We start from the raw sequence: 19,899 nt of genomic DNA on the forward strand, positions 1-19,899 counted from the left end.
TTCAGTGATATTCCTGGAGGGAAAAAAATAAAAGTCATGAAATGCACAATTCTAGAGCAGAACATGAAATAACTGAAATGAATTCGTCTGTTTTCAAGAAATAGGGCTTCAATTTTAGTTCTTAAAAATGAACAAAAACAATATTTCAAAAGCAGACAAGTCTGTAACATTTGACATCTTAAACATATATTAGAAATTTAAAATATACCTATGATAATTCTATAAATTGGGTTATGAGATAGGAAAATGTAAAAACAGTAGCCAACATTCTCATTAATGGTTAGTAATCAGGAGTGCTGCCGCATAGGCTGGGGGTGAGGAGGAGGAGAGGATTTTTCCAATCTCTCCTTCACCTGGAAGTGCTCTTTAATATGTGAAAAAGTATCCCAGAGGGCTGTGCAACCCTCAGGGACATATATGGGTGTTAAACACTTCTGGGAAAAGAAAAGATTGGTGAAAATCCCCAACCCTGCCCCCTTCCTGGTGTAGTAGCATTCTGGATTACTAAACATAGTGGAGGTGTTGGAAGGTGCAGTGCTTACAGAATATTAGTGAGGATATCAACTATTTGGTGATATAATTTTATATTTATAGTTCATGAAGATTTGGGGGTACTACTTTTTTTTTTTTAAACCCAAAGACATATATTAGTCACTTGCATTTGATAAACACAAGAAAGTATGTGAATTGCAAATGGTACACATATTTTTTTGCAACATGGCCTGGATATACAGGTAAAAAAGCTCCAGAGCCCTTTTCATTGCTTTTCCCAACCCCAGACAACAAAGGGAACTGGATTAACTAAAGAAACAACAAAATGATATTACATAGAGACATAAAACATATTAAGAATAGTAGTTGGCCTTCTTGGTCACTCCATGTGACTGAAATTTTGTAGAAGATGATGTTTTAGTGAAACATCATTGCAAACTATATTTTTTAGAGCTATCATTGCAAACTATATTTTTTAGCACTTGTGACTGTAGAGAAAATGCTATATAGAACATGATCACTTTTAAACAGTGTTAATCAAATGTAAGCACGCCATGTGTTACGTGATCCTAGTGCATTTGGCAACCTGCACACCTGTCCCAAGACCTAGTCAACACTACAGCAAAGGAGTCTGAAGTCCAGGAGGGCGGGTAAGCTACAGGTGGGACATGGCTTCCATGAAAAGACAGAAAACAAGATGGCAGGAAATGGGGGGGAAACCAATGGGCAAAAGCTGAACAAATAAGATAAAAGACTCAGAGAATAGTTGAATGTTTGTGTACAAAAGGAAAAACATATGTGGTATTTAGCCAGTGAAAGAATGGGCCTTTTATGGTATATTACAAAGAGCATGCTTCTAGACTGGAGTAGATTTACAGTCAAGAGCAGAATGCATCTGTCTGAGGCAAGGAAGATGCACTATAACAAATGATAACAACTAGCATTATTTGTATTGTAGTATAGCGTGTGGTGGCACTTTGTCTGCATTAGCCACTAGAAATATGAAGAACTAGTAAATGGTTTCATCCTATTTGTAGTGGTGGCAGTCACAAATGTGAAAATTTTCAGCGTCACCTTCACTATTAAGAATATTTTCAGGACATTTCATCAAATGCTGCTTGTTGTCACTTCTCTTTAGTATGAGTCAAGGATCTTAATTGTTTCAAAAGGATCACGCCCATAGTCTCAATCCTACAAAAAAGTATAAGCGACTTCTCACCATCCAAAACCTCCCTGAAAAAACCTTAATAAGTGTTATACTTACGCAGGCCAGCCCTCAAAAGTCGAAACAGTAAAAAGAGCCATCATAGCAGTAAGCACGTTGTCAAAGTTGAAATCACTGTTCTGCCATATTCTCTCTCTCACCATTGGGCTCTCCACATCACCATCTTTATATACAATAAATATGCCCCTATAAAAGAAAAAAGAAAAATTTATACCCTAGGGAATATCTTATTGCTCCTTTAATATGTAAACTGGTAGATCAATCCAATGGAAATCATGTTAAACATCTGCTCTCAGATAAAGATGCTTCAATTTCTATTCCTTTAGCTAAGTTTAGTTATATTGCTTTTAAGAGGTATAATGGGACATCATCCTAATTGTAAATTGTACACACACACACACACACACACACACACACACATATATATATATATATATATATGTTTACTAGTTTTTATTCTCTGTTTGGTCTAATGACCGTAAATAAAATTACAACAACTACAACAACAAATAGATACTGTGGCAACTGACTAAAATAACCTGGAAAAGTATTGATTTTTCAAATGCACTAATTTATGAAAATAAGAAAAAAAAGTTCTTACCGACATTCCACAGGGTTTTGTTTTGCTTCATCTGTGCACCGATAGAATTTCCCCTACACATAAAACAAAACATAGAGGAAGAATCTATGCCACAAATATTAACCATTCCTGTGCCTTTATTTCTCAAACATCTCTGTAAGACTTCAATAAGGCTCACAAAGCCAGCCGATCGCTGCCGCTCTAGGCAGCGCGGCTCGTTTGCCCCAGCCCCATATGGAGGAGCATGCGACACTGGGAGCTGTCTTTCATAGGGCAGGCGTTCCTCTGGGGGTGGGGCCAGAGCAGGCCTTTGGCCTGCTCGCAAAGGCCTGCCCAGTCCGACTCTCGGAGTTGCAGAGAGCGGACGTGGGCGGCTGTCTCTCCCAGGCCAGCCGTGAGCACGTGGCCATGTCTGAGGAGAATTCGGCTGCGCCGGGGGCCTTAGGAAGGGGTCTGGGCTTTTAAGCCCACCCACTCCAGCGTCGGGCAGCCACAGCCGCTGTGGATCACCTGTGCGCCTCTGGGCTGCCGGGCAGCTTTAGGCTGATTGTGGCCCTCCCTCCGATCATGGCCGGGAAATTTGGCCGATCGTGGCCCGCGTATCGGGCCGATCTCCGGCGGCAGGGGGCCATGGCAGATGGCCCATATGCCTCCCGGCCAGCAGGCAAGCAGTTGGGGCCTGCTGCAGCCTGCCCCATTGGGCCTATCCCCACCTCATGGCGGGGATCGGTTCATCTGCGGGGTGCGCGGGGGCAATGGCAGACTTTTAAGCCTGCTTGCCTGTAACTGCGAGTGGGTGAGTATGCCAGAGCAGCTGGCCTAAGGTATGTTTATTGGGGGGCGGTTTGGGTGTTCCGGGCCTTCAGGCATGATTGAAGCCAGCTGATGCGGCGATCAGCAGGCTTCCGCTTCATAAATGTGTCCCCTCCCCTCCCCTTCTGTTCTGCTCATCAGGAAGCCGGCTATTTTCAACATGGGTTGCTTGACAAAAGTTCTCTTTCAGGCACCCGCTGGTCCATACAATGGAGCTTAGTCATATTGCTAGCATCTAATTAGCAGTAATAGTATTCTCCATTGTTTATGCTTGGGCTGTAACACAAGTCCGAGACACTTGCATACAGATCTCAGTGAGCACATTATTAAATTACACAGTCTCCTAAGAACACACTGTTTTCAGTGCCCCAGTTCTTCATGCCTTGGTGAACCATGCCTTGGTGAACCATATCTTACCATGGGTAAGATATTCCCATCGGGGGATGAAGCCACTCTGGGAAGGGCAGAAGGTTCAAATTTCAAGTCACCTTAAGTGGCGCAGCGGGGAAATGCTTGATTATCAAGCAGAAGGATGCCAGTCCAAAGCCCTGCAAGTAATCTGAATTGAATGTGACTGGATATATTAAATAAAAAGATTTCCCCCACACCAGCTAGTGATAAGTTGCCTTACTGGAGCTGCCCTTTTGCAATGCGTTCATTACCCAATGGGATCCTATTGTGATGCTTATGATCAGGTTTTCAAAGAGTTAGGCCTCTGTTAAGTCTGTTGCCAGCTTTGAAGAGCCAGTGACTTATCCTGGTACACTAATTGGAGCTGAGGTATTCTGGAAAACAGGGCCTGTAGTGAATAGCAAGACTTTGAATTATTGGAAAACTCTGACTTTATAAAATAATCACCGTTTCCCATGGTTTTTGGACAAATAATATTTTAGTTTTAATCAACTTTGTTTTTATGGCCCGAAGTGATTGCAGCTACCAGTGAACTGTAGTAGTAGCTGGTTCAAATCCCCGCTGGTAATATATTGGGCAGTAGCGATGTAGGATGGTGTTGGGGAGCATCATCTCATACTGCGCTGGAGGAGGTGGGGGTGAACCCCTCCTGTATTCTACCAGAGAAGACCGTAGGGCTCCGTGGGTGCCTGGATGGCACACTTTACTGACTAGATGGCACACTTTACCTTTACCTTACCTGGTCTTCTATGGGGTTTGAAATGTGGCTCTTCAGACAATGAGATGGGAGCTACAGAGGTGACTTGTTTTTTATCTAAATTATAGCAATTTTTTTTAAAAAGCCAGTTGATGCTCTAGTCATATGGTAGAATATTAGCTTCCTGCTGTATGAGGCAGTTGCTATAGGAACAACTGGGAGCTAAATAAAGTCCTTTCCATGCTGGCTTTGGTACCTAGTGCTTCAGCGCCTAATGCTAACCAAATTGTACTCAATAAGCAAATTCTAACTTATAGTTTCTGTACTCTTGATTAATCTCAATTAGTCTTGGTTTAGAAGTTTAGAATATAGGAAGCAATCGAGATAGGAATAGAAGGATAACGTGTCTGCTCCTTTTGTTTAGTGATAAGCTTGTTTCATCCCTAATGGTTCCTTTCCTCTTTTCATTCTCTCAGTCTAAGAACCTGACATAGCTGATGATTTTAGTTAAATTAATTTCATGACCATTCAGTCCTCACATGTTATTTTTCATGAACTGTAGACACAATTATGGACAGCTACAACAATTGTTTATCATTTGCAGTACATTAAGACCAGCGCTACAAGCTTTAATCAGTTAAATATGGGGATCAATGAACTAAAATTTTTAGCAGACTAACTGGTTGTGGGACTGAAATCTGAAGATAATATATTATTATGTCAATATATAAATATATTGCAGTTTAACAATCAAATTTAATTGAATAATTAATTGGGGTTCACAGATGAAGGGAAGTGGGCAGGGTCTGCCTTAAGCATGGGATGGTGCACCTTCGTGGGAAGGAGGACATCGCTAGGCCCCTTCTTTAAAAGCCTTCAAGGGACCCATTTAAATAACATTTGTCCAGTGTTTAGTTGTTGGAATATTATTACCCGCTCTGCAACGTTACTGATAGAGCACACATGGCAATGCACCTCATTATTGTAGATGGTAGTAATAACAGCAACAACAACAAAAATAGTTTTCGCGGATAATGTTTCCACGCTGAACGTGCCACACCTTACTGTTCGACAGCCTTGCAGGCCCGGGTAGCAAAAGATAATGGGAAGCATTGTTGGGGGGTTTGAGTGCCAATCCCAGCTGAATGCTTAACAACTCCACTGCAATTAAATGTTAATAAAAGTGGCCAGTTTCACCAAAAGTATACGTGTCCATGTCTCCTTTGGGTCTGGGTGAATAAGGCTCACAAAGAATGATTTACCAAAGCAGATCTCAGTGCAGGATTGGGGTATTCTATATTCTGCAGGGGAAAATTTTTCTTACCTTAAAGAGCTGGACACCAATACACGCAAACATGAACTGGAGCAGGGTTGTAACAATCATGATATTACCAATAGTTCGAATAGCAACAAAGACACACTGAACAACATGCTGTGGGGAAGGAAAGGAAAGAGAAGGATCAGTACAATTTTATTCAGGTGTTTGATCATCATGCTCAATGAACCATTAATTTTATTTGAAGTGCATGCATTATTTTTTTTCAAGTGTAGCAGCTAAGAGATCTCATTTTGCATTCCAAGTGATGCCTTCCTAATTTTATTCCCAGGATTTGTAAGTAATAGGAAACAAGATAATATCAAAGAATATAATGCCACCATTGGTAGGATTGGTTCTACTATTGGGCAACCCTACACAGTTTCCCACATAAGTGGAAATTCTTGCTACTAAAGAAGGTAAAGACTCCCCCCACCCCCACCGAGCTGTCTCATTGTGAATGCTTCTATTGCTCTGCAACAGTGAAGGAAAAAGACAAACAGAAAGCCTGATAGTTCAGTAAGGAAAGAACAGTTCAGTAAGGGAAGGAAATGGGCCAGAGATTCAGTGAGGCCAGGTCCAGGGGAGTTATGGATGAATAAACAACACACCACTGGAAGCCCGGAGTCATGAAAAAAACAAAAAGGAATGGAGACCCCCATAAATGCAGCAGGATACATGAAGACTGATGGCTGTGAAGAAGACTCTGTGTGTGGAAAGGAAAGTTGCAGAAAAAGCAAAAGGATATATGAACCTCAAAATTATAATGAAAAACAGTTTTATTCTAGATAGCATAAATATTGGTTTGAAATAATAATAACAACAATAACAATAACAACAACAATATAATATAATATGCTGCAAGTCCATCAAACAGTAGAGGAGGAGAAAAGAGGTCTTGAAGAATATATCAAGGACAGTGAAGAAGATGCACTTAAAATGGTCAATAACGCAAAACTATTTAACACCAATGAAACAAAGCAGGCCTACAAGAAAGAACAAGTCAAGAACCGAGCAGAAAAATGGAAAAATTAGCCACTGCATGGTCAATATTTGCACAATATAAGTGGAAAATCAGACATCACCAAGACCTGGCAATGGCTTAAGAATGGCAACTTGAAGAAAGAAACTGAGGGTTTAATATTGGCTGCACAAGAACAGTCACTAAGAGCAAATGCAATAAGAGCAAAAGTCGAAAAATCCACCACAAACAGCAAGTGCTGCCTTTGTAAAGAAGCAGATGAAACCGTGGGCCACCTAATCAGCTGTTGTACAAAGATCGCACAGATTAACTACAAACAAAGGCATGACAAGGTAGCAGGGATGATACACTGGAACATCTGCAAAAAATACAAGCTACCTGTAACCAAGAATTGGTGGGACCATAAAATTGAAAAAGTTGAAGAAAATGAAGATGTAAAAATATTCTGGGACTTCCGACTACAGACAGACAAACATCTGCCACACAATACACCAGATATCACTGTAGTCGAGAAGAAAGAAAAACAAGTCAAAATAATCAACATAGCAGTACCAGGGGATAGCAGAATAGAAGAAAAAGAAATAGAAAAAATCACCAAATACAAAGATATACAAATTGAAATTGAAAGGCTGTGGCAGAAAAAGACCAAAATAATCCCAGTGGTAACTGGCGCCCTGGGTGCAGTTCCAAAAGACCTTGAAGAGCACCTCAACACCATAGGGGCCACAGAAATCACCATCAGCCAATTACAAAAAGCAGCTTTACTGGGAACAGCCTATATTCTGTGACGATATCTATAACAACAGCAACAACATTGACAATAAAATTCAGCCATCCCAGGTCCTTGGGAAGGACTCAATGTCTGGATAATACAAACCAGTCAATAATACCTGTCTGTGTAAATAAATAATAATAAATATTATTATTATTTAAATCTCGCCTTTAATATTGTTAACCGCCTAGAGATGAAAGTTTGGGGCGGTGTACAAATTTGATCAATAAATAAATAATAAATAAATAGTGATATCTATATGGCTTACAAAGAATTAAATTTATATTAGTTAAACAAACAATAAAAATAAACCAACAATTAAAATACAGTAGATGGTAGCAATACAATTTAAAAAAATAATGTGACACAGCAGGATAAAAGGCACCTAAGGTGCTTCAAAGTGTGATTTCTTCAGGTCAATTAATATTTCTAATATTTATTTATCTATAAACACAATATATAACTTGCAAGAAAATTCAGATAAAGACCTTAAGTCCTTTTGCTCTGTTTATAGCCCTTAAGGGCCTTAAGACCCTTAAAACTCTCAGAATCTTTACAACTGAGATAGCGCTTGACCTAGATGAAAAATAAAAACAAAGGATTAGCTTACCATTAATGTAATTCTCCCACTATGATAACATTAACTAGTATTCATGTGGAACAGAGCACCAGTTTTAAAACAATCCTCATTTATTTCTACAAGTATTAATGTTCAGTTATTTCCTATATTTTTCTCTCTTAGGGCTCTTAAGGCAGCTCACAATATAATACAGGCATTATGGTTAATGACTTAAAAGAACAAAATAAACTGAAATGGGCACAATTCAATATAATTAAACATAAACATAAAGACAAAGATGTGCCTGCTGCCCCAGGGCGTAGTGTTCCTGGGTGTAAATCATCCAATCTGCCCACCTAACGTCCCCATTGGTGCCTCAGAGTGCAGGGAAGAGGATTCTTATCCACCCAAAAAATAAGACAGGAAGCTCCTCTTCATGTCAGCATTACTCCTCCCCGGAGCCAAGGCTGCCACTCCGGGTTTATCTGTCTTCTCCTTGGCACCATCCTGCTATGAGGTAAATATTCCTGTACACCCAAGAAAACCAAGGAAGAAGCCAATGGCTCTCACAAAACCAAGCCTTTCCCTCAGGTTCTGCTAGGTCGGAACTCCAACAAAAGAAAATCACAAAACAACTACAAGTATTATCAATTAAAAGGGGGAAAATATGATACACTACAATACTTGGAGTTGTTTATCCCAGTTAGGCTGAGTATTCTCCTTTTTTAAAAAAAAGTCTTTCAAATAGCTTATATCCAGACTAGAATTACACTAGCATAATGCCATTGCACTAGCATAAAGATATAAAACAATAACATTGGACAAATTAAGGAATGTTTGCTCCAGATTAGTTATTGTGCTAGCAAAGGATGTTGACATGTTGTTCATGTGTTCAAAGCACATGGCACAATATACTGCAAAACACCTATTATTATTTTTCTGTGTAAACTGCTTTGAGAACTTTCGTTGAAAAGTGGTATATTAATAGTAGTAATGGTAGTAGTCATAGTAATTCTTGACTGGCATGACATGAATCATTCTGTTGCTGGAAAGAAAGCTGTGAAGGGCTCTGGGTGCACAAGCAGCTGTCTGCATCCCTGAAGATTGCACAGCTTCAGGAACCGATTTCTACATCTGGAAAGGATTTAGGGAGGGAGAGGAGAAACACAAAAACCACTCCCCCTGCCCCGTTCTTCCCCTCCATGCATGGACGGCTGCACAACCACACCCAGACCTCTTTCCAGTGATGGAGAGCCATACATCATGCCTTCCATTATTATTATCATTATTAAGAAAATTTATACGCTGCTTTTCAACAAAAAGTTCTGAAAGTGATTTAGTATTAAAAAATAGTAAGATGGTTCACTGTCCCAAAAGGCTCACAATCAACCAAAAGCAAAACAGACAGCCACTGGAGGGACGCTGTCTTGAAGCTGAATAGGGTCACTATAGAGAACAAAGAATTACATCACCACCACCACCAAAAAGTTTTTAAAAATTATATAGTAATACTTACTGAATGCCGAATGACACTAGGGAAACACCCACTACCAACAAGTCCAGCAAATTAAAGTAATTCCGGCAGAAAGATCCTTTATGAAGGAACGCTCCAAACACTGTCAGCTAAAAACAGAAGCCACATTTTATTCTTTGTTTCACTGCTGATTCATGTATAGGCTGTTTACAAGACACTTGCAATGATTAATAATAAATTATTGCTTACTAGACGAATCAGGATACAAAAACAAACAAGCAAACCCAAGCCAGTACTAAAATTTAAAAAAGAAATCACTGCTGGAGTGAGCAACCCCAAGCACTAGTGCACTGGAAGAGCAAGGCATAAATACTTTATAAATGCATACATACATAATGCAGTGCTAATATGCATTAATGTCTTCAGATATAATTCAGATCACTACAAAATACAGTGCTTTATTTAAAAACACTGGAACAAAACAAAACAAAAACCCCAAAAAACCCTGAAATGCTACAGTATTTTCTTAAGTACAATATCAGAATCAAGTATTTTCTGGGTTACATAAAGTTAAAATGCCAGGTTCTGATTTTTGCTATGTATTATTATTCTAGTTTAGAGCACAATTTATTTGCGCTGTTCCACAATGCAGCGACCACTGTTAACAAGGAAGAGCTATGCAATCCTAAACATTTTTTGCTCAGAATATTCCAGAATTTTCTCTTATTGTGCTAAATTTTCCAGCACTCCCTCAGGGAAAGATACCAGCAGAAGAAGAAAAAGAAAATACAACCTTTCCTAAGGTATTAGCATATTCTAAAACTCCCAACTGGTATAAATAAATTTAACATGTAATGAGAAACCTAAGAGTTCTTTACATTCCAAGTGTTTCAGATTTAATTGAAGCCCTTGCTCTGTATTAATCTAAATCTAGGTTTTTTTATTTTCAGGGCACAGCGCCTGAAAAGCTGGATATAATCAGGTGGAAATTTAAAACCAAATTCTATCCCGTATTGAACTGAGCATATCTTGTAAACAGCCCAAATTAGTGTTGTAATGCAGTGTTAACTGGATTGCATTGTAAAAAAAACACCACACAATATAAATAAAACAGGAATAGATTTGTTTATGTTTAATCTTCAGTTGGAAATGCAAAGTTTATGTACTGATTCTCTTAATACCAGAGGGTCCACGTGACACGTCAGTCGACTCAATACAGGACTTGAGACAGATGTGACTGTATTAGACGTCCCCAATTTTGAAGGCTGCAAAATGTGCGTCCATATGTTTTATATGTTCCTGCTTATTTTCCAGTGGTGCATTGGCTCTTGACTTCAGCATAAATTGTGCCTCAAGAGTGCTTAACAATACTGGTGTGCCAGACTACTGCGTAGGAGGATTCTGATATCCCTGGTGGGTGTTCTTTACAATCAGTACACAGACTGTACATTGAAATACCAGTTCTGAACTCATGCATGGGCAATACATTTAAGCAAGCATGTTTATGCCTCTTTGAGTATTTAAATGTATACCCAAGATAATGTATCTTAGTATGTTTTTAAAAGGGCAGAATATCTTGCAATCCTTTTTGCAAGAAAATAGCAGTCTACTATTTTAGTCATATGAATAGATAGTTCAGAAAAAGTAATGAGAAATTACATGCTCCTCCTTTAAAAGATTTAAGATCTTTCTTTTTGAAATGCCAGAACAGGGAAGAAGAAATGCCAGAAAAGCGGAGGAAAGCTCATGCGTAGTGAAATATTTTTCCATCTTCTGACAAACTGGAAGTAGAAAAAAGGGTAAAATGAGCTGTCAAATTGACGTGCTGGTAAAAAAGTAGCTTCTGCATGCACCCAAAGGCAAAGTACAATGAAAAAAAACCATGAAAAATATCCTTTGGTTTCAAAAAAAGGTTTAGATTTCATTGTTGAGTGAAAAGGCGAAGAACGCTTCAAGTGCTTTTTCTTGGCAGGTGACACACAGAAAAAAATCCTTTTAAAGCAAACTTCTTTATAAACCTGTTACCTTCAAAATGATCTCAAATGTAAACATACTAGTGAAGACATAATCTGCATACCCTAGGATCTGGAAGGTAAACAAAAAGTTACAAACATTATTGCTAAAGCTGTGTTCAAGCTAACAAGGATCAAATAGCAGTTCATTACCTTTAACAGGATTTCAACAGTAAAGATGGCTGTGAAAGCATAGTCAAAGTAACCAAGTATCTGCAAGGCATAATATGTGCCACAGTAAGCAATTCATCTACAAATGCTATATCATTAGTTACAACTTTGTTCACATACACAGAATTGTGTACTTTCAGAACACAAATGAAGAATCCGGAAGAATCAGCAAATTAAATGTACAATGCCTGTGCAACAATAACTTTGTTTTACTGACAATTCCTTCATATCTATCCTAGTTCACAAATTTGCATCACTCTTATTCTAAAGCAATCATTGTTCTTTAACTTTTCACCAAATAATGCATATTACAGATGCCACCCAAAGATTTAAACAAATTGTTTTCTCCACAACAGTTATCATTATGATTTTTTAATAATATGGTAGTGTTTTTATTGGAAAGGTAAACACAGTTTACACAACAATTTAAAGACTTTGAATTTAATATACCGTATATACTCGAGTATAAGCCAAATTTTTCAGCACCCAAAATGTGCTGAAAAAATCAGCCTCGGCTTATACTCAAATCATCTATCTGCCCGTGCTAAAATGTCCCCCTGTAATAAAGTACCGTACATACTGGCCACAATATACCCCACTGATGTCTCAATTAATGTAATTTTATTGGCATTTATTTTGATTATTGAAACTCACCAGTAGCTGCTAGATTTCCCACCCTAGGCTTATACTCGTCAATCAGTTTTTTGGTTTCTTAGGTAAAATTAGGTACCTCGGCTTATATTCGGATCGGCTTATACTCGAGTATATACAGTACTAAAATTAATGTAACAACCACTACATGAATTAGTTTTAATTCTTGTTTTGCATACAATATCAGCCTTCCATGCTCTAGATAGGAATACCTATCAGCTATGAATCAGCTAGTCTGACTTCATAGGCAGGTCTTTCAGAGATCCTTTAAACAATACATAATATCCTTTTTTAAAAAAAAGATCACAAACTAACTTAAAGATAAACCTGTATGTTTATGTGGGAGAGGAGAGGTGATGCCCATTAATGCTCTATTAGGTCTGCAAATATTCCATGCACCTGAGCTATCTGTCAGTCAAGGCACTATAATATGGTATGATAGATTTATATACTACTTTTCCATGTGCAAGCAGCTTTTGACTCAAGGAAGAAAGGTGCAATCCTCAGCCTGCATTTCAAGTTGGTACACATTCCCAATTTCAATATGATATAGCTGTAAAGGTAAAGTGTGATGTCGAGTCGGTGTCGACTCCTGGAGACCACAGAGCCCTCTGGTTGTCTTTGGTAGAATACAGGAGGGGTTTTGCCATCTCCCGCGCAGAATGAGATGATGCCTTTCAGCATCTTCCTATATTGCTGATGCCCGATATAAGTGTTTCCCATACTCTGGGAAACATACCAGCAGGGATTCAAACCAGCAGCCTCTGGCTTGCTAGTAAAGTCATTTCCCCACTGCGCCATTAGGTAGCATGATATAGCTGTACCAAGAGCTTATTCTGAGTATAAGAATTGGACCTACATTAACCTGTCAGGTGAAGAGAAAGGGACTTGCATTTTTCTAATCACATAAGAGGTTTCTATACTTTTAATCAAGGATCTATGTCCAAAGACTCTGTTGCAAATCTATTCACAAGTCTCTTCCAAGTTTGTATCCAGCATGAGTTATTTTAATCCTGTGTACTGTAGCAAGGAAGAAAGGAAAAGTGAAACCAACTACTGTTAGAACATTTCCAGGTACTCTGGAAAAAATGGAAGTGCACTCTGGAAGAAAGTAAAATTAAGCATGGCTTTTGACAGATATTTAGGCAAGTAATGTACCAAAGTTAAAAAACTAGATATACCACATGGACACATGAGGGGCTTTCCATTGTTGTGATGACCACAGCAAATGGCTAGGAGAATGATGAACTTGACATTTAATTGTTTTGTTCATTAATTTCAAGTAAGCTTTATGGAGGAAAGCTTTGAAGTGAAGGGTATAGTCACCTAAAAACTCCTTTTTTCAGCAATACTCAAGACTCCAAAATATGTCTGGCAATATTCATCAAAACTTAAAATACATACAAATGACATCTTTGAAACTTGGGTGGTAACTTCCAAGCTGTAATAGCCTATCACAAAACATGTACATTAAACTCTTCCCCTGGGGGATGAAGACCTTCCTATGCAGTTGGGAGTAGTTCCACCACCACCACCACCCGACCACAGCCTTCTTCAAATCTCCAGTTGGGAGTTTGGATTCTGTGTTATTCCTCTGTGTTGCTGAATCCTGATCTACAGACTGCTTGGTGTGGTGAGATATCTACTAAACTCTTTAATTCTTTTAAACTCTTTAAATTAGCTCTTTTAGCTTAAATAAAATGCTTTAACTTTTGTTATTTGAGTGTGTGCTTTATTTTCTAAGCAGTGGGCAAACAGCTGAACACAAACCTGAGCCCCATAGCTAAGCTCTGGCCAACCAAGGCTAACGGGGTAGACAGTACTAGGCTAGATGGACCAATAGTTTGATTCAACATAGGACAGCATCATATATTTCAATGAAATGCTATATCAGTGCTAAAAACAGTCAGCATCATGATGGTACAGTTAATTTAATGTGGGAGCAGGTTGGAATTTATGCCAATTTATTATTATGCCCATTTAAAGTGATAGGTCTGAGTGCAAACTAAGGCTCTAAGATGCAATGTAAAGTTAAAGATCATTACTCAGAGTGATGCTCCTTTGAATCAAACTGCTTCTCATTTCCTTAGCCTTCTTCTTTTCTTTTCTTGTTAATATTTTTAAAAATAAAAAAAAATTCCTTAGTCTTCTTACCATCAAGTACTGATGTAAAAACAAATGATGGCATTGGCATGAAACAACAGTCTTACCAAACTCAAGATCTCTTCATTTTTTATTAACAAGGAGACTGTATGCAGTCACCATTGCTAACTGAGCTGAAATAATTAATTTGATACACAGCACAATTTTTCAGGGCAAAAAGATACCATGAGATGATATTTTCAGTGGAATTTTTAGATGGAGAAGTGCCCACAAAACAACTTGCCACATCCTGAAAACTGTGATCTTAATAAAATCCCTTCACTGTGCAAAAACTGAAGGGCAAAGTTACCCAAACTGAGAATTAGGTGATTTGGCCCAAAGATTTACATGAAGGAAAAAAGACTGAGACTAGCAAAGAGGGAAAATGAATTAAAATGAATATATACATTAGCTTTGTATCTATACCTCTTCTAGTCAGTTCCAACATAATGTTGAAACTTAAAACAAGTAACTTCATGCAGTTTAATTATAACAAGCTGTACATATAAATTGTACTTCATCATAGTAACTATTAATTCCCATTTTGAAGGGCAATTTTTTTAAAAAAAAATCCAGCATGCAGATTATTTTATGAAGTCTATTTTTCCTTACGTTATTTCGAAAAGAATGGCTGCGAATAGGGTCTTCAGCCGCAAGGGAAGCACTGCTAAGCATGATGAAGACAAGAATGAGGTTGGTAAAGATGTGGTGGTTGATTAGCCTATGACACCCCACTCGAATCCTAAAAAACAGAAAGAGAAAATGGAACACTATCATTAAGAAACAGCAAGCAATTTTTCTTAAAGTATGAACTAAGCAGTGTGAACCAACCTAATTTTCATTTTAAAATGGTGCCAGAAAGTGGTCAGGCTGTGTCATTAACCCACTGATCTTCCAGGAAAATCTAAGTATACGCATATATACTTAGAAGTGGTATAGGAATACCATCTTGTATATATACAAGAAGTGGTATAGGAATATCATCTAGAAAGTGGCCAAATCTTCCCATTTGGACAATACGATGAAAGAATTTAGAACTCTAGTCAGACAATAAGATCATTCACATGACTTTAATGCCTGGTGCTAGGGAGGCCTGGGGGGAAGGCAGGACTGTACCTACTTTACTCCACACGAATAAAGGGTCTCCAGTGCTCCACTGCACCCACATGATTGGCATGGTGGAGATCTCTATTGAAGGGATCTGGAGGAGGAAGTACTCCAGTATCCCACAATGCATTGCATGGGCAGCAGCTGCCCAAGGCAATGCAGCAGCTCCCGGCTTCCTGGCCCTCTGTAAGTGGCACTCTATGGTCAAGAGTCAGCCGGGCTGTTGGATGATGCTACAAACAATGATCACGCATACGATCAGGGCTGTTGAGATAGGAAGGGGCTGTTCACCTTTTACCTTGGCTAAAACCAAGGTAAAAGTATGGGATAGCCCTGCTTCAGAGCAGCTAGGTAAAAGCAGGTCCCGAGCCTTTCCACATGAGCCTTTCTACTCTGGGTTTCTCACTCCTACCCAGCTTTGCACAGTCATGCACAGAACAACCTTAATGTTGTTCAAGCAATAAACCACAATCTTGCAGAAATACAAGTACATATACTTTGTTGGCTTTCTCTGGTCTTCAAAAAGATGACTTGTGTTGAAAGAAACACATTTCTTTATAACATGTTTGCTAATAAGGCTCTGTGAAACTTTGAAGGGCAATCCAGATTCTGATCAACTCAGGCCTGATTCATCCTCAATTGAATTGCTATTTGTTTTGGATCACATTGAATCAAATAGAATTAGGCCAAATTGTTCTAACAGCTATTTTATCATTGTCTTAAATGGTAATTAGGGGTCAGGGCTTTGTTTCTGTTTTTGTCATTTTGATTCTATTGTTTATTATACTTTGGACACCACCTTGAAAATATTGCTGAAGGACCGCATAAAAAGCTTAAAATAAACAACAAATAAACCAACAAATATTTGTTCAACATTGTTCCGGCTCATGTTAGCAGCAGCGTTGCTATTTATGAGTCAGCCTCAATATGGTAATAAAGTAAATTGTGCCTCTAAGCTGGTGTCAACTCCTGGCGACCACAGAGCCCTCTGGTTGTCTTTGGTAGAATACAGGAGGGGTTTCCGTTGCCATCTCCCACACAATATGAGATGACGCCTTTCAGCATCTTCCTATATTGCTGCTGCCCGATATAGGTGTTTCCCATACTCTGGGAAACATACCAGTGGGGATTCAAACCAGCAACCTCTGGCTTACTAATCAAGTCATTTCCGCACTATGCCATTAGGTATTACTATTCATCAAAAGGTTACTTACGGGTTTGTATTGCTGAAAATAAAGAAGGAACTCCCTTCAGGAATTGGTGTCATCTTTTCCTTCATATTCAGTTCAGATATTCTTCGGGGTCGAGGGCCAGCTGGCACTTCGGGTTCTTCCTCTTCTTCCTCCTCTTCCTCACCTACTTTAGAGTAAATACTTTATTTATCATAAAATAAAAAAGGTTTTGCAACATTATGAAAAACTGATGCTTAAAAGACATTTGCTAGATATTTCAAACACATTCTAGTTAGTATAAGGGTATTTCTGGTGTTCTCACAACCAGAGTTTGTTAACCATATTTCTAAGGTTATTCATTACAGCGCTGAAAGAAAATGCATTCATTCTAATTTTTTTCTACAGTTTCTGGTCAAAAACAGTTTTTCTAGTCTGCCTAGAAATGCAGATTAGTTCTTTCCTCACTCTGTTAACAATGAATAATCTTTCATGATGTATGTTCTCATTTTGTTCTGTACACAATGTGCAATCTTTCATCTATTCAGCTGTGAACACACTTCCTTGTAGGCCAGATCCTTCCATATGAATTCAGCCAAAGAGATATGGTCTGTGCAGAACACTGAAGTTTCTTTTCAAGTTGTAAATAAATTACCTTCCCCTATGGTCCTCTGGAACCCCAGTAAATTTTACTTACTTATTTTTAAGGACACTACTGCAATTACAGTCCTCACTCCTTTATGTGACTTCTTAATAACAATATTCTGCCCATATCCTGAGTTATGAAGCACTGGAGCTGCTCCTGCCTTCGGTTAACACAGCACTGTTGCACAGAGGTGCGTGTGATTTTCAACTATTTCCTCTGCCTCCAGAAGTGCTCTGTGCTATGTGAAAATTTGTCCCTGAGGGTCTGCAACAGTGTTCCCTCAAATCTTTATCATCAGTGAGTGGAAAGAGTTTTGTTCTGAGTAGCACTATCAAGGCAGTGTGTGTACATTAACACTCTCCCTCCCTCTCCCCCACCCCCCCCTCTCTCTCTCACACACACACAGGGGAATAATTAATTTTTTGTATCTCCCCCACCCCCACCCCCAATCTGTCCACTTACTTTTTGTGCAGATGACTTTGCTGCTAGCCCATTGCATTCCTGTGGGGTTTTTTGGTAGTTCTACCAATGATGCCATATTTTGTGAAGCACACTTGGTATTTTTTTAAATAAAAAAATTGCTCTTCTCAGCTAGAGCTCTGAACTGGATTGGGGGCAGGTAGCATCATCCTGTGCAACAGGGCTATGGAGAGGCCTGAAAGTAGGATAGTGTTACACAACCCTACTTTCAGGACTCTTGTGTTGGTACAATTCAAAACGCAGGACGAATGTTGAGGTGATGTAGACAAATTCACTCAAATTAGTTTAGCATAGGTTAAGCAAAGTTTAAATGTGTTCAGTCCAGACACGTAACAACTGTCTGCAGCACTTTGGGAAGGGAGTATATTGGAATTGCTAACTGGAAAGAGAAAGAAGATCATTGGGAAGCCCATGAGTGCCATTTCTTTCTTCCTTTTTAAAAATTACACAACAGTTTAAAATTTCATCCTGATTTGAGCTTTTTCCAGCAGTAAATTAATGTACAGGAAGACTTGTGTGTCTGAACACTTTCAACTTCCAGTCGGGGTTTCCATTTTTTGTTTAATCTTTTAAAATAACAGGGTAACAGAGGGAGAGTGGGGGAGAAAAAGAAAGAGAGTAGGCACAACCCAGCAGAATTTAGTTGTGTCTGTTATTTCATTCCATTGCTTTCTTGGCCAATGAAGAGTGCTCAGTGTGTGAAATACCCTGTTACCCTTTCTTTATATTAAGAATGCACATCATATTCTTCGTTAACAATATTTTGAGTCCTACCCATAAAGTAAATTTCAGACTTCCTGGAAAATACTTCAAATGGGTTAGCAACAAATAAAATAAAAAGTGAGAAACCTGCATAACTGAAAAAAAATGGGACTTACATGCACTGTTCCCTCTAAGACTGGCACCCAGTTGCTTCTCCCCCCCCCACTGCCTCTCCCCCCCACCGTTCAGTCCAATGTGGTGGCAGCAGTAAAAAGACTCGGAAGGAGACAATTCTCTCCTTAACTAGAGCTTGAGTGGTGGACGGGGGGGTGGGGGCGGTGGAGGTGAGGTGAGCCCATGCCTCCCCCGCTCTCCGCCTGCCGCTTTGGGCTCTTGTGAAGGAGGGAATCATCTCCCTCCAAGTCTGTTTACTGCCACCTCCACGTGGGATTGAGTGACAAGTGGGGACAGGCGGTGGGGGTAGCAGCAGCCGCAGAGGAAGTGAGCGGCAGTTAGGAATCGCTGCACAGGAGGCTTGGGGAGTGTGTAGGCACATGCAGCCACGTGCCTTAGAGGAAATGGTGGTCTGCACTAGTCTGAAAGTCACCAGCAACATCAGCGAGCTTCATAACTCAAGATGTCTGCCACTGATAGAAAGCAAGCAATAGATGGTAAGAATGACCTTGGCATTAGTCCTTGCTGTTCCTGCACCCTTTAACCTCATATAGGTATGCTCTCATGCAGGAGATGTACAGTTGAAGAGTGTCCAACCTCCAGAAACATATGAAATCTTAAAAAGCCAATGTGGAATAGCAGACAAAATCTTAGATTTGCACCAGAGAGGCCTGGATTTCAGTACTTGATCAGTAATTAAGCTGTTTGTCAAAAACAACAACGAACAGGATAAGACTGAATATGTGCTTATGTGCAAGAGCTATACAATTAGAACTCTCAATATTTTAAATGCTTTTTAAAATGTTCACAAAATATTGAAGACACAGGAAGATGTTGCAAGACTATTCGTAATTACGGTCAGAAACTATTCAATAAGGAATGATGGCATGTGAAACCAGATTCCCCTCAGCAATCACAATAAGGGATGAACAGGGGAAGGTAATGTATTTCATTAAGTACAAAATTCTGAAGTTCAAGTGCTCAGAATATGTGCTATTTCCACAAATCCATTTCTCTGAGGAAAGAAGGACAAACTGTGTATAACAAATGACTACCAAAATGCAAAAATAAAATGTATAGTAGCAAGTCTGTAAGAATACTGTTGTGCAATTGCAGCTGTGCAATTTTAAGTTACAGAGAAACATCATGGGTGGTATTTTCGACACACACAGCAGCATGGGTGGTGCATGTGTACAAACTGCCTGTGTTACGCTGTGCATAATGTGAGCCTTTGTTTCCTTTTATGTAATTCTATTCATATTCATGCAAATGTACTGCTGCCTAGCTGTGCTATTTCTGACTATTTCTCTCTCTCTAAATAAGCA

At 39.1% G+C, this 19,899-nt stretch overlaps 1 protein-coding gene across 19 annotated transcripts in view; it reads right to left on the reverse strand.

Annotated features, from left to right (window-relative positions):
- The window catches only part of CACNA1D (calcium voltage-gated channel subunit alpha1 D), a 455,958-nt gene that overhangs the window by 176,725 nt on the left and 259,334 nt on the right, over positions 1–19,899 (reverse strand). For 13 of the 19 annotated variants that reach the window (XM_053289171.1, XM_053289179.1, XM_053289178.1 and 10 more), the window contains 8 exons: positions 16,618–16,762; positions 14,909–15,038; positions 11,486–11,545; positions 9,363–9,469; positions 7,776–7,863; positions 5,543–5,650; positions 2,319–2,371; positions 1,757–1,903 (listed from right to left, as the gene is read on the reverse strand). In XM_053289171.1, coding sequence (XP_053145146.1) covers positions 1,757–1,903; positions 2,319–2,371; positions 5,543–5,650; positions 7,776–7,863; positions 9,363–9,469; positions 11,486–11,545; positions 14,909–15,038; positions 16,618–16,762 — 838 coding nt within the window. Of the gene's footprint in view, positions 1–1,756; positions 1,904–2,318; positions 2,372–5,542; positions 5,651–7,775; positions 7,864–9,362; positions 9,470–11,345; positions 11,406–11,485; positions 11,546–14,908; positions 15,039–16,617; positions 16,763–19,899 lie in introns of all 19 variants that reach the window. The other 6 variants (XM_053289177.1, XM_053289183.1, XM_053289168.1 and 3 more) reach the window with 3 other exon arrangements.

The sequence above is a fragment of the Hemicordylus capensis genome, chromosome 2 (assembly GCF_027244095.1).
Source record: "Hemicordylus capensis ecotype Gifberg chromosome 2, rHemCap1.1.pri, whole genome shotgun sequence".
Taxonomy (NCBI): domain Eukaryota; kingdom Metazoa; phylum Chordata; class Lepidosauria; order Squamata; family Cordylidae; genus Hemicordylus; species Hemicordylus capensis.